Source organism: Mesoplodon mirus (assembly GCF_964341445.2).
Source record: "Mesoplodon mirus genome assembly, chromosome: 13".
NCBI classification, from domain to species: Eukaryota; Metazoa; Chordata; class Mammalia; order Artiodactyla; family Ziphiidae; genus Mesoplodon; species Mesoplodon mirus.
The window spans coordinates 48673946-48700460 of NC_138989.1; the positions used below are offsets into that span (position 1 = coordinate 48673946).

A 26515-nucleotide genomic window follows, 5' to 3' on the forward strand; every position below is an offset into this window, starting at 1 on the left:
TGATGAAGAGAGGTTCTTAACTTTAATGTAACCCAATTTGTTGATTTTTATTACTAGATTAAGCTTTTTTGTGTGATGATGAGAAATGTCCTTATGGTACCTTTAGATTTACATCTACAAATCATCTGGGGTTGAATAAGAGTGTTATATGAGATACAGACTGTTTGATTTATTTAAATGGTATCCAATTTGCCAAACATAGTTTATTGAATGGAGCATTCTGTAATGTCACCTTTGTCAAAAACCACTTGACCAGAAATGTTTGTTTCTGTTATAGACACTATTCTTTTGCATTGGTCTTTTTGTCTGTTTTTGCACCCAAATCATTTTAGTTTGATTATTGGTAGCTTAATATCTGGCAGAGGCAATCCACCAACTTTATTTTTTTTTCCTTACTTATCAGAGGCCGTTTGTATTTTCATAGAGCTTCTGGAATAACAGTATCAATTTTCATAAAAGTACATGGATTTTGATTAGAGAATGCATCTAATATATAGACTAATTTAGGTAAGAATTAAAACTTTGCACACTGAATCTTCTAATCAGTGAATAATAGCTTGTCCTTCCATTGATTTAGGTCTTCTCTAACTTCTCTCAATGATTTGACAGTTTCCTTAGGAAAGATCTTATACATCTTTCAGTAGATTAGTTCCTCCATATTTGCTGAGTTTTCACTGTAAATATTTGTATGTTGATTTTTCCTAGTCAATGTACTAAGTCACTTATTAATTCTAAAAACTGTATATGGTTTCTTTTGGATTCTCTGAATATGCAATTATATTTTCTATACTACTTACAGTTTTACTTATTCTTTTAAAATTCTTTATTACATTATTGCACTGGATAATATTGATATCTTCACTGCAGTTTCAAATAGAAGTGGTGTTAGCTGCCTTCTGTATCTTGTTTTCAGTCTCCGGGATAAAGGTTTTATGGTTTCACCTTTATGCAAGAAGCTTAATGCAGATTTTTTTTAAAAGAAGGTTTTCATCATATTAGGGAAGTTTCGTTCTTTTCCTAGTTTTCTGAGTTTTAATCACAAATGGTATTTTCTGCATCTATTAATATGATTTTCCCTTTATTATATTAATGTGATAAATGGCAAATTGCTTTTCAGACATTAAACTTTGTATTCCTAGAATAAACAAAACCCACACATACATACATATAAATGCAATTTGCTTATATTTTGCTTAGGATTTTTACATTTATGATTGAGGGAAAATTTCGCTTTTAGTAATTCCTTTCTGGTAATGTCTTTGTCAGGTTTTGCTAGTAGAAGTAATGCTGGCCTCTTAAAATTAGTTGGTAAATACCCCATTTGATGGGAAAGTTTGTATAGTATTTTTTTCCCAAAATGCTTAGAAAAATTCACTTACAAAGTTTCTAGGCATGGAAATCTCTTTGTGGGAAACTTTTAATTACAGATTCAATTTTTTTGTAGATGTAGAACTTCTCTTAAATTCAGTCAGTTTTTGTAAATTATGGTGTTTTGTTTTGAGAATTATGAAAATTTTAACAGTTCTATTGAAGTATAGTTGACATAGAAAAAACTGCACACATTGAAGGTGTACAAGCTGATATAGGTATTCATGTATATTCATCCATGGAACCAGTACTACAGTTCAGATCATGAACATACTTGTCACCCCAGAGAATTTCCTCATGGCTTTCTGACCTGTCTACCTAGGTAAAGTTTTCTAATCCATAAGACATTGTATACCCCACTTCCCTATTTATTTAGATATTCTTTAATTTTTTTAATGTTTTGTAGTTTTCAGTGTACAGCAGGGTTTGTCTCCCTTGGCACTAATGATATGTTGTATTGGATCGTCTTCTGGTGGGAGGTGGGCTTGGGGGAGGGCTGCCCTGTGCATTGGAGGCTGTTTGCCAGCACACCAGGTCTCTACCCACTAGATGTCAGTAGGATGCCACACCTCTAGTCCTAACAGTGAAAAATATTCTCTAGGTATTGCAAAATGTCCCCAGAAGGACAAATATCCTAAGGCTAAGAGGTTGAGAACAACTGGTACAGAGGATCTGTCTCACATCTTTCATTTGGATTTATTTATTCCAAAGTAGTGTTCATGCAATTGTATCATTTTAAAATTTCATTTTCTATTTGATGCTGGCATTTAGCAATAACATTGATTTCTATGGATTGTGATCCAACAATTTTGCTGAATTTACTTGTTAATGCTAATAATTTTTTTTTTTTTTTTTTGCTGTACGCGGGCCTCTCACTGTTGTGGCCTCTCCCGTTGCAGAGCACAGGCTCCGGATGCACAGGCTCAGCGGCCATGGCTCACGGGCCCAGCCGCTCTGCAGCATGTGGGATCTTCCCAGACCGGGGCACGAACCCGCGTCCCCTGCATCGGCAGGCGGACTCTCAACCACTTCGCTACCAGGGAAACCCAATGCCAATAATTTTTATAAATTTAGGGAAAAAAACCTTGAGATGGCACTTCAAAAAGTACGTTATAAAAATGGCCAATAAACATATGAAAAGGTTCTCAGCTTCATTAGTCATGAAGTAAACACAAATGAAACCACAAAGAAATACACTGCACACCCAGGAAGATGGCTAGTATTTCAAGCAAATAAACATTAATTTTTTTAAAAAAAATCATATATAGACAATAACAAATATTGGTGAGGAAGTGAAACACATAGAACTCTTGCTTTGGTAGGAGTTTTCAACCACTTTGAAGAATGGTCAGACAATATTTATTAAAGTTCATCCAGCATTTAAATTCCTCTATACCCAATGGAATTAAATATATGTTTACCAAAAGACATGAGCAAAAATGTTTATAGCCATACTGTTTCAAAACCAAGAAAGATTCAAAACCTGGAAACTACTGAGGTACCCATGAGCAGCAGAATGTATAAATAAATGGCTGTGTAGTATTCCAGTGTTTGTATTTACCGCAATGAAAATGGATGAACTACCTCTACTCATAAGTGTGGATGAATCTCACAAGCATATTGAGAATAACTGCCCAATACAAAAGTATATGTACTGTGTAGTCGATCTCCAAGGTCAAAACGGACACAACTAATCTGTCGTGTTATATTATCCTTAGGGATTAGTACTTGGGAGGTAGCACTATTCTATTTCTTAAAGTGGATGCTGATAACGTGAAAGTGTTCAGTTTGTGAAAATGGATCAAACTATGTACTTGTAATTTGTTCGTTTTCTGTATATGTTACACTTCAATGAGAAGTTGTACAAATTAAAAAACAAACAGTTGGGGCTTCCCTGGTGGTGCAGTGGTTGAGAGTCCGCCTGCCAAAGCAGGGGACGCGGGTTTGTGCCCCGGTCCGGGAGGATCCCACATGCTGCGGAGCGGCTGGGCCCGTGAGCCATGGCCGCTGAGCCTGCGCATCCGGAGCCTGTGCTCCACAACGGGAGAGGCCACAACAGTGAGAGGCCCGCGTACCGCAAAAAAAAAAAAACAGAAAAAAACAAACAGTTGTTTTTCTTTCCATAATTTGGCTCTGCAATAGCCAGTCTGTTCTGTCACACATGCAAGGAGAATTCTCTTGCTCTCCTTCTCACCACCACTTCCTGGTCACTCCACTCCCACCACAACCCCCAGCTACAATATCATGAAGTTTGTAGTCTGTCTTAGAAGGTGAGCCATGGCTTTTGATCTAGACAAAGTGTGTTATTTTTCCCCTTCTTGTTGTACCTTGTTTCATTGGTAACTCATTAAGGTTAGCTAGGAAACTGTAATTAGCATTAGTGTCAGAATAAAAAATTGGGTCCACATGGGTCCACAATTGGAATGTCTTGACTGGAGAGAGTTGTTCATAATTAACTTTTTTTTTTCGTAATTTGAGTTTTCTCTTTCACTTGATCATATTCACTCGGGGAGGGATGCCTATGAACGTCTGAAAACATACTGTATTCAAAGACACAAAAAGCAGGCTCTCCCTATTCATCTTACTAAAGACATATATCTCTATAGTTAGGAAACTGTATAAAGGGTACAGGGGATCTCTGTGTAATTTCTTATAACTGAATCTCCAGTTATCTCAAAATACAAAATTTCATTTTTAAAAAGGCAAATAATAAATGTATAGAGTCAGATCCACATTTACTATTTAAAAAAATCTGTTTAAAATAGTATTCATTCCAACCAATATAAAACTTTCCTTAAATTTTTGTACTTGATTAGAATATCTAATTTACAGTTCCCTGCTTATTAAGATATGGATCTATTGGTGAAAAATGCAACAATTTTTTTCATTCAAACATGAGAGGTTTATGCATTAAATTATTGCCTTTAAGCATATAATGAAATATATAGATTTTCAGTTTACCTGACCATATGATACTTTTGATTCTATTTTTTTTTTACTGAATATTTGGGAAGTTTTGTTTGATTGTTTTTGGAAAAAAATTTACCAAGACTTTGTTTTATAAAATGTCTACAAAAATTTATGATAACCTAAATTTATATATAAAACACTACCTTATACATATCATTGTATTCTTTTCTCTAATGTTGTTTAAAGATGTTCTTCCCTTTTTCATTTTTCCAGATTTATTATTTCATTTTGATTATCTATTTGGTTTCCTGTATTATAGCCCAAGAGAGCAATTTTGTTATTTTAGAATCAAGGTAGAGATCTTTTTTTCCCCTGATTTCTCAATTAACTAAATAACATATTATTTTGTAAACAGATGTTTGAATTTATTTTATTTCCATAATTTATTTACTCCTTTTGGGGAAACAGATTTTTAAAAAAATTCTAATGTTGATGGCATTCACATTTGCTCCTTTTTTTGCTTTTATATGTAAATCTGGTGAATATTCTTCCCACTTAATTTTTGATTTGATTTTGTGCCATATGCCTCAAACTGGCTTTCAAAATACACATGATTTTCTTCCAAAATTTAGTTTGGCTCCCCTGCCCTAATTGTGTAGAATATTTATATAACTGCACTTGATTCCTGTTTATGAGGTAAGAACCATATCCTGGGCTATCCGAACTCCCAAATGACTGATTGTTCACTTACTAGTATATGGTTATTATTTATTTAGATGGAAACATTTTTCAGTTATTACAATAATGAACTGTGTCACCGGTAACTGATTTTTAAACAGCTTGGAATTTTAAAAGCCACTCTTCCTTTTTATCATTTTAATACAGTTCGGTGGTTGAGTTGATTGTTTGCATGTAGGTCATACGTGTCCCATGGGTGAGAGCATATGGTGTGACTAGATCACTCTGCGTTTGTGGTGGGGTGGAGGTCTGTGGGTATCCCTCACAGAGGCAGTGCTGCATTTTTACAGTACTGCTTCCCTAAAAATTCCTCTCTGGGCTCCCATATTTTCACATTTTTGGTCTAGTCACTTGTATATTGTTCAGCAATACAGAATTTCTATCAAAAAGATTAAAATTCTATCCATTCCTGTAGTTGCTGGAAAAACAGTGATACAGTCATAAAATTTACAATCCTTATTGTCTTACATTTTCATACTATATGAAATTAATTAGTTTTGCATATTCCTGCAATTTCTAATTTATGAACAAGAGATTATTCTTTAGGCATTATTATTATTTGCTTGCTAAGATGAGATAGAGAATTAAAGGGAAAATAGATAGTGTTGTTTTGGAAAAAATTGAGAACTATTGTTGATCCTACAGTTGCTGTAATTTTGCTAAACTTCTCGTATTCCTTTTTAAAGTGTATTTGTTCATAGTAGTTAGTCATAAAGTATGATTTTGGCTCTTTGTTTTCCACTTTACATACTTATTGCAAGATGCTCACTTTAGTAATTCACCCTTTATTAATGACAGGAAGAGAATATGGATTATGATATGTTAGCGATTTCTCTCATTTAAAGAAAAGCTGTATTTTAGTTTTAAAGTCTAAATGATTGTTGCTCCTGATATTTACATTGGCACACCCAAGTAAGCTTGACATTCATTGAGAGTACTGGCTTGCAATCCTGAGCATAGAGAGGAGAGATATGGAAGAATTTAGGTTACTGAGGAAAGAGTCAATCATTTACCATGCTTTCATATTTCAGAATGCTTTCCCATTTCACCTGTTGATTGCAATACTAGGTAACAAAATGAGTTTCCTTGTGACCACTCCACAGCAAATGCTCATCTGATGTTCTCTAAGTTAGTTTTCCTAGGAGACTTTCTACCAAAACTGCTACAAAATTACTACAAAAACTACTACAAAATTTTTGGTTCAGAGCACCACGGAAGGCTTTAGGAGTCTATGAAATTCCTGAAATTGTGTGCATTATGTTGCACATGTGTGTGCATGCACACACCTGCTTTTGTCTCTTTATTTCCAAGATGTGTTAGTCAAGGTAGAGACTATGTTGCTGTAACAAAGAGTTCCAGAAAAGGGCAACCCAAACATAATAGCAGTTTTTTCTCTCACATAATAGTGCACAAGTAGCGTTGGTCCGTGGGGATTGGGCAGTTCTCCCCTTTAGAGTTGTTCTTTCCCAGTGGTTGAAGCCAGCACATCTCAAGGATTATGGAGGGCAAGCTTACAGAAGTAACATACAAGATACACACATCATGTTTGCTTACATTCCTTTGTTGAGAACTTAGTCTCATGGCCACATCTAACTACAAGAGAGTCTGGGAAATATCCTCTCTAATGCTGCTCCAACTCAGAGGAAGTGTGTGTAACTATGCAAAGGTAAACGACAGAATGGATGCTGAGAGATTAGCAGCCTGCCACACAAGAGGTTTCATCTGTAGTTTCATCCATAGTTTTCATCAAATATAGAAAAGGTACCGTGAACCCCAAACATTTAAAACCACTGATGTAAAGTCCTCAGAAATAGTGACCCTATTTTAAAATGCATATTCTGTAAAGCTCTTTTACTGTCTTAAAACAAAAATTACAGAAAAATAACTTTCCTACACACATATTTTTTAAAAATATAAATTATGTATTGTAATTATAGTATGCAAGAGAAATAAACAGAAATTGTTATTAATGAAATGTTATGTGTTCCAGTATGTAAATGGCCAGACATAAGCATCTGGGAAGACTTGCTGGGGAGTAGAATAATGCACATATATGTGGAGTGACTGTGATTGCCATGGCTGCAGTTGGAGACTGAGACACATACAGCAGACTGTCGATAGAGGTTTGGAGTTAACTTTAGTGATGCAGTTTTCCATGAACAACTTTCATAGAAGTTCTGAACACAGCAAGTTTCAGTTTTCTCTCAAAATACACATTAGATGCATTTGATATCTACTGAGTTTTCCAAGAAAAAAACTCAGTAGGTGTCAAAACTCATGCGAAAAGATGGTGTTATATTCTAGCCTTGGACCAGCATAGCAGGCGTTTTCCTTGCATGCATGTCCTTTGAGTCATTTCTAAGGCATATGGGGTGCAGGGCATTTCTCTGTCGTGTGAATGTGGGCCCATTGCTGGGCCTCTGTATCTTTCCACTCTGCCCTCTAAAGGCTGGGAATATTCCCATAAATGTGAAAATACCTCACCACCCCACTCTCCCCAACAGACACACTTCAATTGGCAATTCTTATTTCTAGAAACTTTTCTCCTAGACATCATCCTTGTCTCCCACTCTTTGCGGTTCTTCAGGGATACCCCTATACTCACATATACACGGTGGTCCTTGCATCTCAGTGGTGTCTATTCACAGGCTTTAGGACAGACACCTTCAAGGATTCAGATCGCCTTAAGTGGCCACAAGTGCATGGAATCACGCCACTCCTTCAGCTTGTCAGCACCTACTTTCTTCCTTACTTCGTTTCACCCTATTTTCATTAACAGGTGCTCCTTTGGGCTGGATCTCAGGGATCACAGTCGTTCTTTTTTCCTTCCCTCTACCAATGTCGTAGAACCTTGGGCCTGGAAGAAACATTCGAGGCCTTCTATTTTAATCACTCCATTTTACAGACCTTGTAAATGAGTTTCATATGGTTACAGTAACTTTCCTAAGGACATATGGTTAGTTCTAACTCTAAAGCAGGCCAATTATTGCTCCCATATTTCCCTTGAGAAGCGAGCATCCTTTTTTATACTGTCCAAGTTTCCCTTCGCTCAGCTTTAGACCACAACTCATCTCCTGAGTTGATGGTATCCTCTAGACTCATGGTGTGTGCGTCTCCCCGCCACCCCTCTCTCCAAGTGTCCCCCAGCCTCCTCATACTGGTCCTTCTTTCTGTGTGGCCCATGGTGAATTTACACGAGGAGGACCCATGGCAACTCTACTCTATTTCTTTTTGCTTAAATTTGCTTGTTAGTGCTGAATTCATTTCTTGGAAGGGATCTTTCCAAGCCCCTTGTCCATTTTGTGGTGACAAGTTTAGTTAAAATTTACAGTTGGTAAAGTACCTTACCTGGAAACCAGTTGAGTGCACAGTTTGAAGTGCAGTGAGCTCGAATGAAGGTGAAGATGTTCGTCCGCTTGGCAGACGGTCCGTCTCTCCCTCCTGTCAGCACACCCCTCAACAGCAAGTGACTCAGGATGGTGGACATGAAGCTCAAGTGAGGTCTCGGTGTTTCACTTTATTTTATTTTATTCCTGCTTCCCAATGAAGCAGTTCATGGTTTCCATACTCTGGGGTCAAGTACAAACACAGAAAGTCACATAGACCTCATTTTTAAAAAGAGAATAATAGGTGTACATGTAGGAGAAACCCAACAGCATTTGAATTATGTTTCAATGGCAATTTTGTAAGAGTGACCAGGACATGGTTCAGAAAGGCCATTTTTTATTCTGGCCTTTGACAACAGTTTGAGAGTTCATTGAATTGGAGTTTTAAAGACATGTCTGTTGAGGGGTAGAGTAATAGAGTCTCATTCTGTGATTCTCGAATGCTCTGACTTGCTCTACTTTAGATACCAGGTAACCATTCCTATAGTGAACACAGTGTGCACAATATCATTCCCACAGAATATTCTATGGGGAGCAATGCTCTGAGCTTTCAGGAGTTTGAGAAAGACCACTCTCCTTGGCATAGTAAAGGCTCCAAAGTTCTGTAGTGAAGAAAATTGTTGAACTTTGTGTAAACAAAGTTAATTGAACATAAAATTATTTCCCTAGGAATATCTCAAGGATTCCTATCATAGAATGTATTGGGGAAATGAGGAAGTAAAGGAATGAAGGTTAGGTGTGTCATGTCTGTGACAGAAGTAATTCAAGTATCAGGGATGGGCAGGCATTCTCTGTTACTAACAAAAAGAGAGTTGTGTGTCTTAGGATTTTCATTTAGGTGCTTGGTGTCAGTTTGATTTAGGTGGCATGCTTGGCATTTTGTTATAAAAGTTTACAAGCTGATTTAGAGTCTTATCTTTATGAAACTCTACCCTTATAATGTGCTATAAGTTGAACTGCTGGCTTGTTATTAATTTGCATTGCAGTCCAACTTTTTTCATGGTCTTTGGCCCTCCTTGCAAATGTAATTTCTTTCTCCAATGAACTGCACGCTCTCTTCAAAGTGGAAAATGTTTAATAGATTACTCAGTGTAATACTTTTTCAGCTGTATTTGTCCAGCCTTGCTCAGGTGGCAAGAAATGGAGATCTGATGAGTTGAGAGTTGGGGGACTTTAAGTAATTACGGGGGAGGAGGAAGGAGTTAAATGCATAGACCTCTCTCTTCTTTTGCTATGTGATCTGGGATATCTTGGTTCTTCTCAGGACATCTCTTATGGTATTTCAGACCTTATCTCTTTCCCTGAAACAGAGAGGAGGTGATTAATTGGTTATCCTAATTCATAGAATGTCTCTCTGTGACAGCTTTGTCTTTGACACTGATCTCTGGGCCAACGAGCTTTGGCCTGGGTAGCAGGACTGATATTGCTCAAGGCTGAGGGGCTGATTTCTCAGAAGGGAACAGTAGTGTTCAGGTGACCAGCCAGCACTAAGGCAGCAATGCCTACCTGGTACACAGGCTCTCCAGCTGTGATACCTAGTTTCAAAAGCAGATAATTCCTTCCAAATGTTGCTTCTTGGATATCATGGTGTCTGTGTTCAAGTGATGTAAACTTAATAAAGGACATACTTAAGAATTCCCAGATATAAAAGATCAGAGACTGAGCACTCAGTAAATGATGGCTAGTATTATTATATATTGATCTTTTGAAACTTCACTCTTTGTAAATAGTATCTTTTAAAATTTCACTCACTAGGTAGTGATTGGGTTCTTTACATTTGTTATTTCTAATTCATGTAACAGCGTTGCAAGTATGTTTTGCTTTTTCCATTTGAATAATGAGACAAACAGAGACTAGGAAGCTTTTATTAAGCAACTGGAGCATCTTCAGACAGATATGAAAATGCAAAACTGGGATCAGCAGCCCGATTTTCTAACTTTAAATCCAGCCCTATTTCCACTGTGACCTGCTGGGAGAATGCCAGGGACATCTTTGCACATATCAGAAGTTTGTTTTATTGTTTTTTGTTTTAATTTATTTGCGCAACCTCTACATCCTACTCTGGTAGGATTTAAATTTTTTGCATATATGTAAAATTTAAATCCTACCAGAGTATTCCTTCCATTTTTTGTTTTGCTGCAGAACTGCTTGATTTAATTTGAAAATATACATTGTGCACACTTTGGGACATTGTATTACAGTAACATAACCCTGGTGTTGATAACCCCCTAGGTGAAGGCTAAAATCCGTTGTCTGCTTTTTTTCCTCTTTTCTACTTTACATCAAAAACAATAACTAAAAGTAACTCCTGCTCTGTGTACATTCCTTATAAAATCAATTGATTATTTACCCTAACAAAAGTATCTTTGGGGTACCATCATCAAAAGACTGGATAAGGTTACATAGATGCATCAAATAGTGATCAGCTAAACCACAACAAAATTATTTTATTCAACAATATTTATTAAGTACCTACTCTATCATGGAGTGCAAATCACTGTCCCCATGGAGATTACAGTCTGTTCTTTCTTTATAATCCATCTTCTTTGATAATGCTGCTTGGAGTCTTGTATTCTCTCTTTTAATCCCCTGTACACAGATACATACACATAAACACACATACACACACACAAACACAGACACATTGGGGGTACTCTGGGGTGTGTCTGTCACACCTACTACCCAATAATAATTATTATTATAGCTAAACTTCTTGATATCTTTCCCTGAACAACCACTAGTCAAAACATTTTACATATATTTATTGATTTAATCCTCACAAAAACTCTATGAAGTGAATAGTTTGTCATCCGTAGTTTACAAGTAATGCAACTGAAGCATGTAGAGGTGGATCCTTCTCAGCTAAGAATATCCATTTTTAAAACAAAGTTAAGGGGGCTTCCCTGGTGGCGCAGTGGTTGAGAGTCCGCCTGCCGATGCAGGGGACACGGGTTCGTGCCCGGTCCGGGAAGATCCCACATGCCGCAGAGCGGCTGGGCCCGTGAGCCATGGCTGCTGAGCCTGCGCATCCGGAGCCTGTGCTCCGCAATGGGAGAGGCCGCAACAGTGAGAGGCCCGCGTACCGCAAAAAAAAACCCAAAAAACAAACAAACAAATAAAACAAAGTTAACATGCACAAACAACAACAACAATTCTAGATGCTACATAACCTTTCAGCTACCACAGTGTCACTGCATTTCTCTTCATAACAGTATTCTTTACCTCCCTTTTTGGAGTTTTGGTACCTTCACCTTTACTCACCCCAGGGCTTACTCCTTCCCATCCTTCACATACATCTTTGCCTAGAAATTAATACCTCTGAGAATCCTTCCTACGTACACATGCACTTAGAGCATTCTCTCATTGTACATGTTGCTTTCCCTCCCGGGACCTCAACACAATTTGTCGTTAGAACTTTATAGAACAGGGACCTATCTTTTTGTTTATTTTTTTTTCCCAACACCTGGCACATAAAGGTTTTTGCTTTGTTTTGTTTTTGTTTTGTTTTGTTTTTGCAGTACGCAAGCCTCTCACTGCTGTGGCCTCTCCCGTTGCGGAGCACAGGCTCCGGACGCGCAGGCTCAGCGGCCAAGGCTCATGGGCCCAGCCGCTCTGCGGCATGTGGGATCTTCCCGGACCGGGGCATGAACCCGTTTCCCCTGCATCAGCAGGCGGACTCTCAACCACTGCACCACCAGGGAAGCCCACATAAGGTTTTGAGTAGAAGAATGAATGCCTGCATGTTAATTAAAGGAAACCCCATGATATAATAGAAAAGGTATTATTTTGAGGGGTCAAATCCTGTTTCACCACTTACCTACCTCCCTGGTCATAGCTACTAAATTAATTAGAGTCATTATTATAGTTATAAATACAACTGTAACTGAACAATAGTAGATTGGGCCATTGTTTAACTGGGGAGAGGAGTAAACTTCAGGTATAGATATTAACAGACTATAAACGGGGAATTAAAAGCATACTGGTACCCAGGCCTGGGAGTTCTTATGGCATCTTTTCCTTCTCTAGGTACTTACCCTTACTTACTATTATAGCGAACATTACTTTTTTTCGGTCCCATCCTAGATACTAAGCTCTTGCGGCAGCAGAAGCCGTATGTCCGTTTCACAGTTCTTGGCAAGTAGTTATTGGCTGCTTATGAAATGTTTGTTAAAGAAATGAGTGACTAATAGTCACTTAAACACAGCTGTTCAGTGTATTAAAGTGGAAACAGTGATTCATTGACTCCCACAACCTTATAACAGAACCTTATTTTATCTCTACAAGGACATGAGCTTTTTTTCAATAAATAAAGCCCTAGTATTCTGTGGTTGCATTGGAAGTTTGCTTTTTCATTTTCCCCCCACAGAGGGAACATTGATGAAAATACAATTATGAGAGAATGTCTTTTAAGATACACACATTCTCATATTTGCTAAAATGTGTTTAAATTTTATTTATATTCATTTGGATCCAAAAAAATAAGTCAATTCTCATTAAGGCCTATCAGATTGTCCCAGTGTGTGGCCAGGGGTAGTCCACAAAGTTTAATGAAAGAGATGAACCATAAACATCAAAACACACTTCTCTAATTTTGAGAGGTTGATGAAAGCTTGATCTGTCCATGACTTGACTTCTCTCTTTAGATGTCTTTATTTCGTTATTTTTACCTATTTCACCACAGGCTACATCTCTTCTGAGCAGGATGCTGACACATTAGAGACATTATTGAATAGAGATTCCTCCCTTTGCAGTTTAAAGCAGAGTGATTCTTAGCAAAAGTGGCAGAATGTAGATGTGTAAAACAATGTCATTAGAAAATGATTTTTGTTTTTAATCCAGAAGATTAAGGGAAATCCCATGTAAGTAAAGTAATTGAAACTCAATAATTAAAGTCTTTTAAGAATCAATATCAGGATTCTTTTTTCATGTGTTTTTAATACCATATACATCCCTCAAGTGTGGATCTTCTGATTGTATATGCTGAAATTCATAGCACCAATTATGAGAATATCTTTTTCTCTTATTTCTAGGGAATTCCTTTTCCCTGTTAATTGGGTCCTGAGAAATTGCTTACCAGCAGGTCTTACCCTAGGGGATGGCCTTCCCAACCTCTAATTGAAGACCTCCCCTGCCAACCTGGAGGCTTGGGCAGGTGTCTGGTGGAAGGGAGAACAGTTCTCTTGGGAGGTGCAAGAGATTCCATTCCAAAGGCAATGGTTATCTTAGCTAAGTGGTTGGGTTGTTTACAGATTGTGTTTCTAGAGGAAGAAAACTTTATTACACACCTATAGATGTACATGAATGTATAGATATAGATATATAGATACATGCACATATATGTGTTTATATGTATTTTTTAATGAGGTGATCATCTGTTCCCACAAGACCAGCTGTTATTTTGTCATTTTATAATCTTCTTCTGTTTTCAAAGCCCTTTGCAATTTACATACTTGAACATCTCATTTAGTAATTAGATGTTGCCCACTCCTCTGCCTCAAGGACTTTATTCTAGTTAACAATTACACTGCCATCATCCTAAATACAGTGGATCTTCCACCTCCCAAATTCTTCCCTGCTGAACTTCATACCTTGTGGTTTCTGTCCCAGTGCTCAGCAGTGATTCCCAGAGCAGCAAGTAGTAGGAAGAAAAGGAACCAGCTCGACTCAGAAGAGAGGCTTTTATTATAAAATCAACTTTAATGGCCTGTCATAACAGTGATGACAAAAGCCTTCTACTTTTCCATCTAAATGTTGATTTGGGGAGGTAATATTTTCTGAGATTTCTCTTTTGTTCACATTAGCTTAATTCCATGGACACCTAAAAAAAATGAGGTGGAGGGAAGGTGAAAGTTGTGTCGTGGTGTTTTTTCTTTAACCTCCATATAATTCCAGATAGTCTTGATTACAACTTTATAATGATAGTCTCTATGTATTTAAAGAAAAGTTGTTATATGTATTTATAGTGTGATATAATTTTTAAAAGTAATGTCGAATAATTGTTTTCTGCAGTGGGCTTTGAAATTGAGGTTGTTTAGGCTTATAGCATCATCCTTTACTAGTTTTCACATTTTATTTATTTATTTTTAATATTTGATTTTTGGGGTATACTGAAAATTATCCCATGTCCAGATCTTAGAAATTTGCATTCATGTTGCTTAACAAGGATTTAGTACCTAGTGTATGCAGATTCATTGTGCTAGGTTTATCTCATTTGACTGCTTCTGACAATAATACTTTCACAACTTTTAATGCATCATTTCCCAGACTGTATTCTGGAGAACACTTGTACTTGTTCTATGAGATATTGATAATTGTTCTGGAAGAGGATTACAGGGTTTAAAAGTTTGGGAAATACTGCATGATACATATATTCTTAAGGATTTAAAGTAAATTCTAACATATTTGAGAATACTTATAGTAAAGAAAACCATTTAACCATATTTAGTAGATATAGGCTATAGTTATTGGATGGTAGAATCAATTTCCTTCTAGATAGATTACCCATTAAAATTATAATTACCCCTTAAAATTCCTATTTTGCAAAGCACAGTTTGGGAAATATTGTCTTAATGCAGTTTTAGAAATAGCAATAAAAAATTATTGGCCAAACTGTCTTTAGTAAACCGTTGATCCTCTCTCCCTTACTGATACTGTCTTTCTCAGAAGGCCTCTTTCATTTTTTATGCCTAACTTTATGCTTAAAGAATTACATTTTCTCTTATGGATAAAACTTGAGCCGTACTTATATAGAGTCTTCTGAGCCGTCTGAATCATACTTAATGGTAAGGTAAAAAATGAAAAATTACCCTTTAGAAAGAATGAATATACTGACTTTAATTCCTACTGGGGTATAGAATACAAGGGCACTGATGCTTGATCAGGGTATAAGAGGGTCAGTAATAACAGCTTATAGTCTCTCTGCTCATTACTCCTTTGCTTTTGCATTAGACTCCTGGTTGGCCTCTCACTGACTAGGTTGTCTTTGCTCTAAAGACCCTATTGATTGTTTTATTGGACACAACAGCTAGTATAGTGTACTGTACATGGTGTTGACCTAAGTAATTGCACATGGCTTGATAGATATTAGCACATACACAGTACAGATCTTCTTGAAACTCTTTCTTTCCTTTCAGCTACGATGCCGTCTGCTTTGACTTTCTTCCTACCTCTGGCTGCTCTTTCTCAGTCTTCCTAACAGGGTTTACTTCTTCTGCCCATTCCTCCAACGTTGGTGTTCCTCAGGGCCCTGCTTTAAGCCATCTTCTCTTTTGGTAAATCCTTTCTGGGTGTTCTCATCCATATCCATGTTTGCAGTTACACTTTCTTTGCTACTAATGACTAATTTTCTGTGTTTGATTCCTTCCTCACCATTGAGCTTCTTCCCCGAGTTTCAGCTCTTGATTAGATCATCTTTACTTGGATGCCTTCATGATGTCCTTATATTAGCATATCCAAAGAAAGGCCCATCATTTCTCTGTCCAAGACACTGCCCCTCCTGTGCCTTTTCCTGTCCTGACGGCTGTTTCCAGCATCTACCAAATTATCCAAGCCTTATTCTTGGCCATCATCTTTCATGCCTTTATCTCATTCACCACCCACACACACGCTCACTCAGCCCCATCATTTCTGGTTCCCTTATTCCTCCTGGAGGACATGCATCTTTACTCCCACTGCCTGAACAGTCTTAAGACTTTTCATCATTTGTTCCATGGCCTTCTCTTGGTACTTCTTGACAGAAGTCCCTGTTTCTTGTCCTGTCTTTATCCAGGGCATTCTTTACACTGCATGCAGAATGATATATCTAAGACATCAATTTGGAATTATAATCAGCATCTCAACCTTAATTGTTTCAAAACTAAACCTCATACTCCCATAGTGTTTTCCGTTGTAATAAATAGCAATTTCATAATTTCAATTGCCAAGGCCAGAAGTCTTTGGTGTCACCCTTTCCTGCTTGCTTTCTCTCATACCACACATCCAATCCATCATCAAGTCCTGCTGGCTGAACCTTCAGAATATAATCAGAACCCAACCATTTCTCACCACCTCTACAGCTGTCAACCTAGTCAAGCTACTATTTGGATTATCTCAATAACTATATACTCAAGTCCCTGGTGAGTCTTTATCTTCTAAAACTATGCTCTCCAATACAGTAGCTGCTAGCCAGCAGTGACTACTGAGCTTTAGAACTATGGGTGATCTGAATTGAGATGTGTTATAAAAATATATACTGGATATGAAAAGATTAGTATACAAAGAGAATGAGAAATATCTCATTAATAATATTTCATGTTGATTATATATTGAAACAATAACATTTTGGATAGGTTGGATTAAATAAAATGTGTTATTAGAATTAATTTCATGTTTCTTTTTGCTACTTTAATGTGATCATTAGAATAATTAAAATCACAGATGTGGCCCAATGTTTATATTGCTGTTGGACAGCTCTAAAGTCTTTTTTAAATGCAGCAGTCAGAGCTATCCTTTTGAAATGTCAGATCTTTTCATTTGTCAGGCCAAAATCCCAGAGGCTTTCCAGCTCGCTTGAGGGAAAAGCCAGTCTTTACAGTGGGCTCCGAGGCCCAGTGTGATCCTGGCCCCTCAGCCCCTGTTTCTCCTGCTTCTAAAGTCTTTCCATCTCTTAGGGCCTCCTCGCAAGCCCCACCTGAGGGCCTCTGCATTTACATCCCTCTACCAAGCACGCTCTCCCAACCATGGCTGCGTGGCTGCTTCTTCACTCATTTAGGTTTCAGCTCCGGTGTCCTGATCAACAGTGAGCATTAGAGAGGCTCATCCTGGACACACCATCTACATCAGCGGTCCACTTCCCTGCACACACTCAGCATGAACCTTTTCGTCTTGTTCTGGCTTCGCTTTGAATCGCTCCCCATTACCTGTAGGATGAAGTCCAAATTGCTGAGTATATCTAGGTGCCCCGTTATGATTTAGCCACTTTCTGACTCTCCAGCACATTTCTCACGCTTCCTCTAAGCAACCCACGTGCCACGCATTCCAAATCACTTGCAAGAAACCCCAAATTAGAAAAAAAGAGATAAAGAATCTTTTAGAGGTGCAAAGGATTATTATTAAATGTAAATATATTCTCATACAGAATTAACATTCCTCAAACTTCAAACATTGGATGGTTTGAAAGTAGCAATTACATCTTAATCCTTTGAATTCCACCGATATCCATCCCATAAAATGTACGTTAATATAATCAACCCCAAAGGCAAATGATATACTCACCAACAGAGACTTAAATCTTTGTGAAAGGATCTCTCCACAAATAAGTTTTCCTTTAACCATACTTATTTTCTTCCACGACAGCACAGAGTTTTTCTCCTTCTAATTAAAAAAGAAGCATAGCTTATCAACAGCTTATTTGGATACTTCACTGTAAGAGAGTTAGGGGAGTTTTTAGAATGAATGTTTCTATTGTGGGTAATCAGAAAAACAAGAATTTATAGCTCCGCGATAAATAAATAAATAAAACTTTCAGAAACGTTTATTGTTCCGGCTCATTAAAATGCCATGTCTTTTGGACAGTATTTCTTAAACGCCATAAAATTAATAGTGTATTTTAAAAGTTTTATTGGCACATATTTGATTTAGCCCTAGTGTTTAATTGTGCTGTCTCAGACAGGCTGGAAGCCTGGCAGTTAATATTATTTTTCAGTTTTAAAAGAAAAACATTTTCCTCCCGGGCTAGCTTCCATACTCTTGAATATGTTCATTTCACACTGCCTTGCATTTTCATGTGCTGAAATCTTGAGACTCTGTCAGAGCTAATCTGGATCTGGTATTTCTTTGTGTTTTAAAATTATGCTGAAATTTCAATTAATAGCTAATCATTCCCCTGGCCTGGCAGAACACACCAAACTAAAATCCTATTTGTCAGCTACCGGAGTTAAATTTTAAATCTTTCTCTTACACGAAGCAAGGACAGGCCAATAAACATTTATTGAGTACCTGCAATATAATAGGCATTGTGCATGGACTCCAAATTATAAAGCACCATGCATGTTCTCAGATGTAGAAAATCTAACCTTTTCCATTGTGCCTTCCATAACTGTACTTCATAGTAAACCAATTCCTTTTTCTCTTCAGGGCGCTTGCCTTCCACCTACTAGTCCTAACTGTTGGGGACACAGCACCAAATGGCATCCCTTGACTCAGTTCATATACTGTGTGCCAGCAGATAGTGTCCTAGGAGTGTCCAATTAAAAGGTGGGAAGGCGAGGACATTTAGCCACTCACGTCTTGGGGCTGTGGTAAGACCTTGAGGTGGGACACGTGCATGGCGATGTCACTGTACGTCACAGCTGTGCTGAGCTCAGGTGGGTGGGAGAGATGCACAGGGACCAGAACCATCTGCTGTATGGGGAATATGTTCAGAATATAAGGGCAGAGCCTTTTTCTTTACTGCCACCGTATTGCCTGCCCCCCAAAAGCGCCCGGTACACAGGTTCGTATGAGTGGCTTAATAAGTATCTATTGAATGAAGATGAAATAATTGTGAGTAAACAGTGAATCCATGAATGAACAAAGTCTTGCCTGAAATTTTCCAAGTGTATTGAATATTTTAGTATGGTTATCAGTGTCTTCTTAGATGAGGAAACTCAAGATCTCAAATCTGTGGCTGTCATGATGGCAGCATCCAGGATGTCTCACATCTGTTCAGTGTCTCTCTTTTCTGGATTTGTTGACCATTATCCGGCTTTGAGTTGCTAGTATAATATTTACTTTTAGACTCAGTATTCTCCTTTGCTCCCGGATGATGGTTTAGCTGACATATTCATGAAGGCATGATTTGAATTAAATTTTAAAAGAGGGACAGTATTTCAGTGGGTGAAAATGGGGTGTAGAGAAGACTGCAAATGAACAAAAACATGGGGCTAAGACATGTCTGAGTGTGTTTTCAGATAGCAGTGACTTATTAGTGCTTAGGACACATGGGGTGTCTATGAGAGTAAGAGGAAATCTTTGAAATTGTAACTGGAGCTACAGTTTGCCAAACTGACTCAATAGCAGGCTAAAACATCTTCACGCCTTCATGAACGGTCCAGTTACTGATTGTTTGTGATGTTCCGCCTCTACAACAAAGCTCCCACTCTGTATTGTATGCTTTATATAAAACCATTCTGCCCCAGTCCTGTTACTTGCCCAAGACCCTAACCCATTTCACCTCTGGCATCAAGTTCTTCCTAACCACTCACGTCCACCTAGATACCCTCCCCTAGCTTCCCCCCCCTTCTTAATTCCCACTCACCTCATGCTTGGCATTGTTTAACTTTTTATGTGTTCTGTCTTCACTCCTCAACTACATGAGAAGCCAGCCAAAGACAGCACTAATTATTTTTATCCCCTGTGTCAGCAAGCAGAATACATTCACAGGGCAGATGTAGTAAATAGTTGGAAAGTTAAAAGCATCCAGTTCGATGATGCTTATCCAAATCTCTTCTATACGTACATGAATTTGAAAAATAATAAATTTGAGGAAAAAGGTTAGTAGCATATAGTTGCACAGATTTTAAACTTTGTATACCTGTTTTCTCTGTGCACCCAAAGAGGTGAGAAGAATAGAGTGAAGGGTATGTATGACAGTGTGGGTGTATTTGTTTTAATGTTTCAGAACTTTGTCATCTGAACCTCAGACAGTGGAAGAATCCAAGTGATCAGACTAGATTTATTTAGCTTCCACAAACTTTAGAGAATTTAATTTAAAAAATAATCTAAAAGTGTACACATATGTAGATTTTTAATTTGGTATCATTTAAGGCATATAAAAATGACAAAGATATAAATTTTTTTATTAAATCACATACATTTGTTATACTAACCACTAATAATGGAAATGCCTAATACAGATTTCCTTTAAGTTGATGTATTTAGTCATTATAATAGTCACTGTAAGCAGTACAGTTTTCCTACTAGGAAATTCATCTTTTGTTAGATTCCTTTCCTCCCTGCCTTTTACCCTGCTCTTTCTCTCTCTCGCTCTTTCTCTCTCTCTCACACACACACACACTCACACCCTCAGTTTTTGCTTCTTCCCTGCATACTTTTGCTTTGAATTATTCTTAATGGAATCTTGTTTTTGTCGGCTTATTTCCTAGATGGGAAGTGATGGAATTTTACGCCTCAGTACTTCAGCTCTAAATAATGAATTCTTTGCATATGCAGCACAAGGCTGGAAACAGCGACTGGCAGAAGGTAAATTTCTATTTTCCATTACTATTTGACATATTTAAGTCAACAGACTGTACTGAGATTTGCACCTTTCTCTGCTTCCCAAGTCGTTTCCCCCCCCCGAAGTATACTTGAGTAAAAACTCACATCCTATTTCAAATGACTTCATTAATTCTTTTGTTATACTTTGCATTTTTGATGTCCAGTATTTTTATTAATTTATTTATTTATTTATTTTTGCTGTATTGGGTCTTCGTTTCTGTGCGAGGGCTCAACTAGAGAAAGTCCAGTATTTTTGAAGAAAGCATGACGTTATCTGGAACATAATAAAAACTTTTGATATAGCAAGATTTTCTTTGGAATAATCATTTTAACTATGTGTTTGATGCATTGTGTATTCTCTAATGTCCGAGAGCCTGGAAGAATCTTCTTTTAATACAGTCTTCCCCTGAAGCCACCACTTCATCTTATCATTCCTTTAGTCACCAAGCTTCATGAAAGACTAAAAAATACCCAGTGTTACCACATTTTTACTCCCTTACCCACTCACATTTTTATGGTTAGGTGTGACCCCACCATACACAATGGGAACAGTCCCTTCTAGAGAATATGAATGGCTTTCTCATTGCAAAGTTCACTTTCCTCTTCTCAGTCCTTGGCATTTCATCTTCCTTCTCCTATGTCTCACTTGTTATCTACCCCATCTAATTTGAAACCATCTGCCTTTGACATTCATAATATATTTTAAATTGTGTCTGACAGCCTTTTCTCACCTTCCTTCAGGAGCTCCTGTTCTTTCACCTGATGGTAAATGGTGATGTCTCCACCATTCTCTTCCCTGCTATTTGCTTTTGCAACTATTCCCATGCTCTAAGAGCCTCATTCAGCCGGTTTCAGCTATATAGCCCACATGCTGAGAATGTCCAAATCTGACTGGAAGTCCTCTTTCCCAATCCTTTGCTGCTCCATTCCACAAACCTGCTGGATCTTTCCAGTATCAGGCACCTTAAAACCAAAATGCCAGTATTAAACTCTCTTCCCTTTTTTTTTTTTTTTTTTTTTTGCGGTACGCGGGCCCCCCCACTGCCGTGGCCTCTCCCGTTGCAGAGCACAGGCTCCAGACGTGTAGGTTCAGCGGCCATGGCTCACGAGCCCAGCCGCTCCGCGACATGTGGGATCCTCCCGGACGGGGGCACGAACCCGTGTCCCCTGCATCGGCAGGTGGACTCTCAACCACTGCGCCACCAGGGAAGCCCTCTCCTCCCTTTTAATGTCTACTGTTTCTTGTGCCTTCTGTCTACTAAGGCCACCCCCTTTTCTCACAGCTCCTCACTTTGAAACCTTGATGATGTCTTTGTTCCTCTTCCTTCTCCCCAGGTCCATCTGGTTATGAACTGTTACTTGTGTCTTTGAATCTTCTTCAACATTCTCAAGATGCTGGCCTGACTGTAATCTCCATCTCTCATCTATGCTACTCAGTAGCCTCCCAGCCAGTTTCTAAGTTGCTTATTTGGCCACATTCCTCCCACACTCAACACCGCCAGGACCTCCCTCTGTCTCTTACAGGAATAATTCAGGGCTCTCTTTAAAACATTTGTTGGGTAATTGGCCACCGCCTACCTTTCCTATTTCACTTCGTCCTGTGTTCTACTCATAATTGGCCACTCAAAAGCATATAACTATACATATTCATATCTCTGTGCCTTGTGAACGAATTACTTTATGAAAGCTTGATCATCTTTCAAAAGCTAACTCAAGAATCAGGTTCTATGTATGGTCTTCCCTAATCAACTTAGGGAGGATTAAGTACTTTGCCTACACTTATTCTTATGACCTATACAGGGCTTTCCACATTGTGTTATTATACTCAACTGTGTGCTTTTTCTTTTACCAGACTGGTTTCATCAAGGACACTGAATATACACTTTCATTTAGAACCCCTAGCACAGTACATTTGCTAAATGCTTTAGAGTCTGTCTAAGAATAAATGACTGAGTGATCATAAAAAAGAAGCTGTAGAAATATTATCAGTACTCAGCTTTTTTACCTTTTGGCATCCATAGAAGTTTATTCAAATTAGTTACATGATTTCTTTATTAACTGGCAAAACATATGACAACTTTTACTCAATATCTAAGCATTTTCTTTCTAGGAGAGTTTACTCCAGAAATGCAATTGCGGATAAGACAAGAAATTGAAAAGGAAAAGAAAACAGAACCCTGGAAAGAAAAATTCTTCGAAAGGTTTTATGGAGAAAAGTAAGTACTAGAGCATTTTCTTCTCATTTCTCTTAGAAGGAAATTAAAATGTAATTCTCTGTTTCACTTAGCACAATCATATGCTATAAAACTTTATAAACGTGTGATAAAAGGCAATAGTCTCTCAGTGTAAGAAGTTGCAGGTAAAATTATAGTGTCATATCAGCACTTAAATTTTAAAAATGCATTTCAAGGGTTTATAAATTGTCCATGAAAATTCATTCTGGACTGAAAGTAGCACATGAAATTCTATAGAAATCAATTTTGGCTTTCCTAACTGGATTTTAGTAAAAATCTCCTGTTTTTTTTCTTTTTAATCTAAGCATTTTCATTAATAAATGCGTTAGAGATAAGTAGTCTTGGACACATATTTAATTCTCACATTTTTTTCCAAAAATTTTGACTCTCCATATACATTTGTTTAGTCCTTATTTGGGGGAGAGCCTGAGGTAATACCCTTTCCTCTATCCATTTTCCTCTTTATGTATAACCACTTTTTTTTTTTTTTTTTTTTGCGGTACGCGGACCTCTCACTGTTGTGGCCTCTCCCGTTGCGGAGCACAGGCTCCGGATGCGCAGGCTCAGTGGCCATGGCTCATGGGCCCAGCCGCTCCACAGCATGTGGGATCTTCCCGGACCGGGGCATGAACCCGTGTCCCCTGCATCGGCAGGCGGACTCTCAACCACTGCGCCACCAGGGAAGCCCTGTAAAACCACTTTTTAAAAAACGTATTTTATTCAAGTAGTTGATTTGCAATGAGTTAATTTCTGCTGTACAGCAAAGTGATTCAGTTATACATGTATATACATTATTTTTTATATTCTTTTCCATTATGGTTTATCATAGGATATTGAATATAGTTCCCTGTGCTATACAGTAGGACCTTGTTTATCCATTCTACATATATATAATAGTTTGCATATGCTAATCCCAAACTCCCAGTCCATCCTGCCCCCAGCCCCACTTGGCAACCAAAAGTCTGTTCTCTGTGTCTATGAATCTGTTTCATAGATAAGTTCATTTGTGTCATATTTTAGATTCCACATATAAGTGATATCATACAGTATTTGTCTTTCTCTGTGTGACTTAACTTCACTTAGTATGATAATCTCTAGGTACATCTGTGTTGCTGTAAATGACATTATTTCGTTATTTTTTTATGGCTAGGTAATATTCCATTGTGTATATATACATACCACATCTTCTTTATCCATTCATCTTTTGATGGATGTTTAGGTTGTTTCCATGTCTTGGCTATTATGAATAGTGCTGCTATAAACATATGGGTGCATATATCTTTTTGAATTATAGTTTTGTCTGGATATATGCCCATGAGTGGGATTGCTGGATCATACGGCAACTCTATTTTTAGCTTTTTGAGGAAGCTCCGTACTGTTCTCCATAGTGACTGCACCAATTTACATGCCCACCAATAGTATAGGAGGCTATAACCGCTTTTTAATTTATTATTTTTATTTGTGTATGTGTGTGTTTTAAAAATAATACCAGTCACACCTAAGTATGGTACTGACTGAGCTAATTTGAAAGTAGTTTCTCCTTTGCCTCATGGTTAACAGGAACATATTCTCCTTGGGCAGAATTTGAATCTCACAGACATTCAGATCCCTAAGAAAGAAAGGGATTTAAGAGCTGACAATTGACAGCAACTTTAGATCATCATGGGTAGAAGAACTTGTGCTTTAATTCCCACATACACAATTAATGCTTGAAAGTTGTTGTTTTGTGTAAAAGACACTGAGGTGGATGCAGGCAACACAGCCTGTACCATTTGATCTAATTTCACAAAACTCTCCCTGTAAATGAGGAAGACCGTCGGGGAGCCTCACATGAGCGCTCGTCATAAAAAGACATCACGTGATGAGCAGCCTGCTTACTCTGAGCAGCCTTGCCTCTGGTGAGTCGTCCTAAGTAGCCCTCCTCTTGAGTTTGAGTAGGAAGGCTCCTTTTCAGTTGCTGCCCTAGGACTTTGGATGCATATACATATTTCAGCAAAGCTAAAAGGAGATAATTAATGTCCTTTCTCAAAAATTAACATTGTGGCAGGCTAGTTACAGGCTAGTTACCAGCAGTATTACTCAAGCCTGGCGGCGTCACAATCTTCATTGGAGCTTTTAAAAATAGGTACAGATTTCCGACACCCACCCCAGATGTACTGATGGGTGATCTCCAGGAGTTGAGCCCAGGAATCTGTATTTTTAGATGCTTTCCCATCGTGCTCATGTACAGCAGGATTAAGAACCCTGCCTTCCTTACCTTTTCTGACAAAGGGGATGTTGGGAACACTCTTGTCAGTAATGGCAGAAGCATAACCAAGTTAGTTACCTCCAAAAAACTGGTCCTTAATTTTTGTTGAGTGTTGGGCCTGTGCTTTTATCAATTCAGTATTCATGCAGCATCGCCTCCATGCCACACATTATCCTAGATGCCAGAGAGCCTGCACTGTAGAGACCATACAGAGAGTTTTTCCTCAGTCAGCAAATAATCATTGAACATACTCCGGCTCTGATAGGTTTCTAAGAGCTTTGCAAATATTGTTTCACTTAACCCTCCCAACCATCCTATAAGGTGGGTACCATTATTATTCTTATTTTAAAAAGGGTTTAGGAAACTGAGAGGCAGTGAAACTAAGTAATTTCCCCAGTTTTACATGGTGTGGTTAAGTAATTGGCTCACCTGCAAATCCTTCTCAGAAAAATTCACACACCTACAATTTTTTACATGAAATTTGGGGGCTCCGTAGACTCTCATGGATATCAAGTTAAAGAATCCTGTCCTGGAAGGTGACAGCTACAATACTGTGAGTAAACATGACTCCCCATCAGCATCATTGAGTTCTGAATACAAACAGCTCTTTTACTTGGTTGACCCTTTTCTTGCTGTAGTTTATCCATAGAGTTTCTGTCCCCTTACATCCCTGGACTTCTTGCTTGTCTTTTCCTATCTTTGATTACATATTGGATGACTGATGTATTTTGGACATTTCATTGACTGCCCTTCTAGTTTTGTTACTTCTAGATTACCTACATTCCCTCAATATGTGAGGGATATTTTCCTAGCATCAGATAATTTTCAGTTGACTGACACCATGTGCCTTCTCATTATTCTAAGTTTTCCCAAGAATGTTAGCACTGAAATTCAGCTTTAGTTAAGATCTGTCTGATTTAGTTTTCTGCTCTTTGAGATCCTTATTTTGGTTCTTATTGGCTTATTCTGCCTATAATACAGTACTGTCCTATATTCATTTTAATTACTTGTAGGGATCCCATGTATATGCTAACTCAAAATTATAGGAGTTGGTCTGTTGATTTGCGGTCTAGATTTCAGGCGGTCAGAGTTTTCCTTTGTGTGGTTATGTGGTGTGCTATGAACGTCTTCCTTCTATGCCTTATGCCACCTTAAGTCTATTTTCCCATGAAAATAATAAAATGTTTACACGTATGTTTTATACAGTGCTGTTTTCCATATGAGATATATATATTATATACATATATGATATTTAATAATATTAAATATATTTAATAATATTCTTATTAATCAACTAGCTGAAATTTGGCTGCCGGTGGGTAGATTCTGTGTGTTCTCCATCTAACCTAGTATCAGTGGTATATCTGCTTGATCTGGCCCCAGGAGACCTTATT

The 26515-nt window shown here is 37.9% G+C and overlaps 1 protein-coding gene across 2 annotated transcripts in view; it reads left to right on the plus strand.

Annotated features, from left to right (window-relative positions):
• Positions 1 to 26515, plus strand: part of ASXL3 (ASXL transcriptional regulator 3) — a gene marked incomplete at both ends in the record, with an annotated part of 168100 nt that overhangs the window by 131924 nt on the left and 9661 nt on the right. For both annotated transcript variants that reach the window (XM_082640776.1, XM_082640777.1), the window contains 2 exons: positions 20525 to 20621; positions 22750 to 22855. In XM_082640776.1, the coding sequence (XP_082496902.1) occupies positions 20525 to 20621; positions 22750 to 22855 (203 nt within the window). The remainder of the gene's footprint in view (positions 1 to 20524; positions 20622 to 22749; positions 22856 to 26515) is intronic.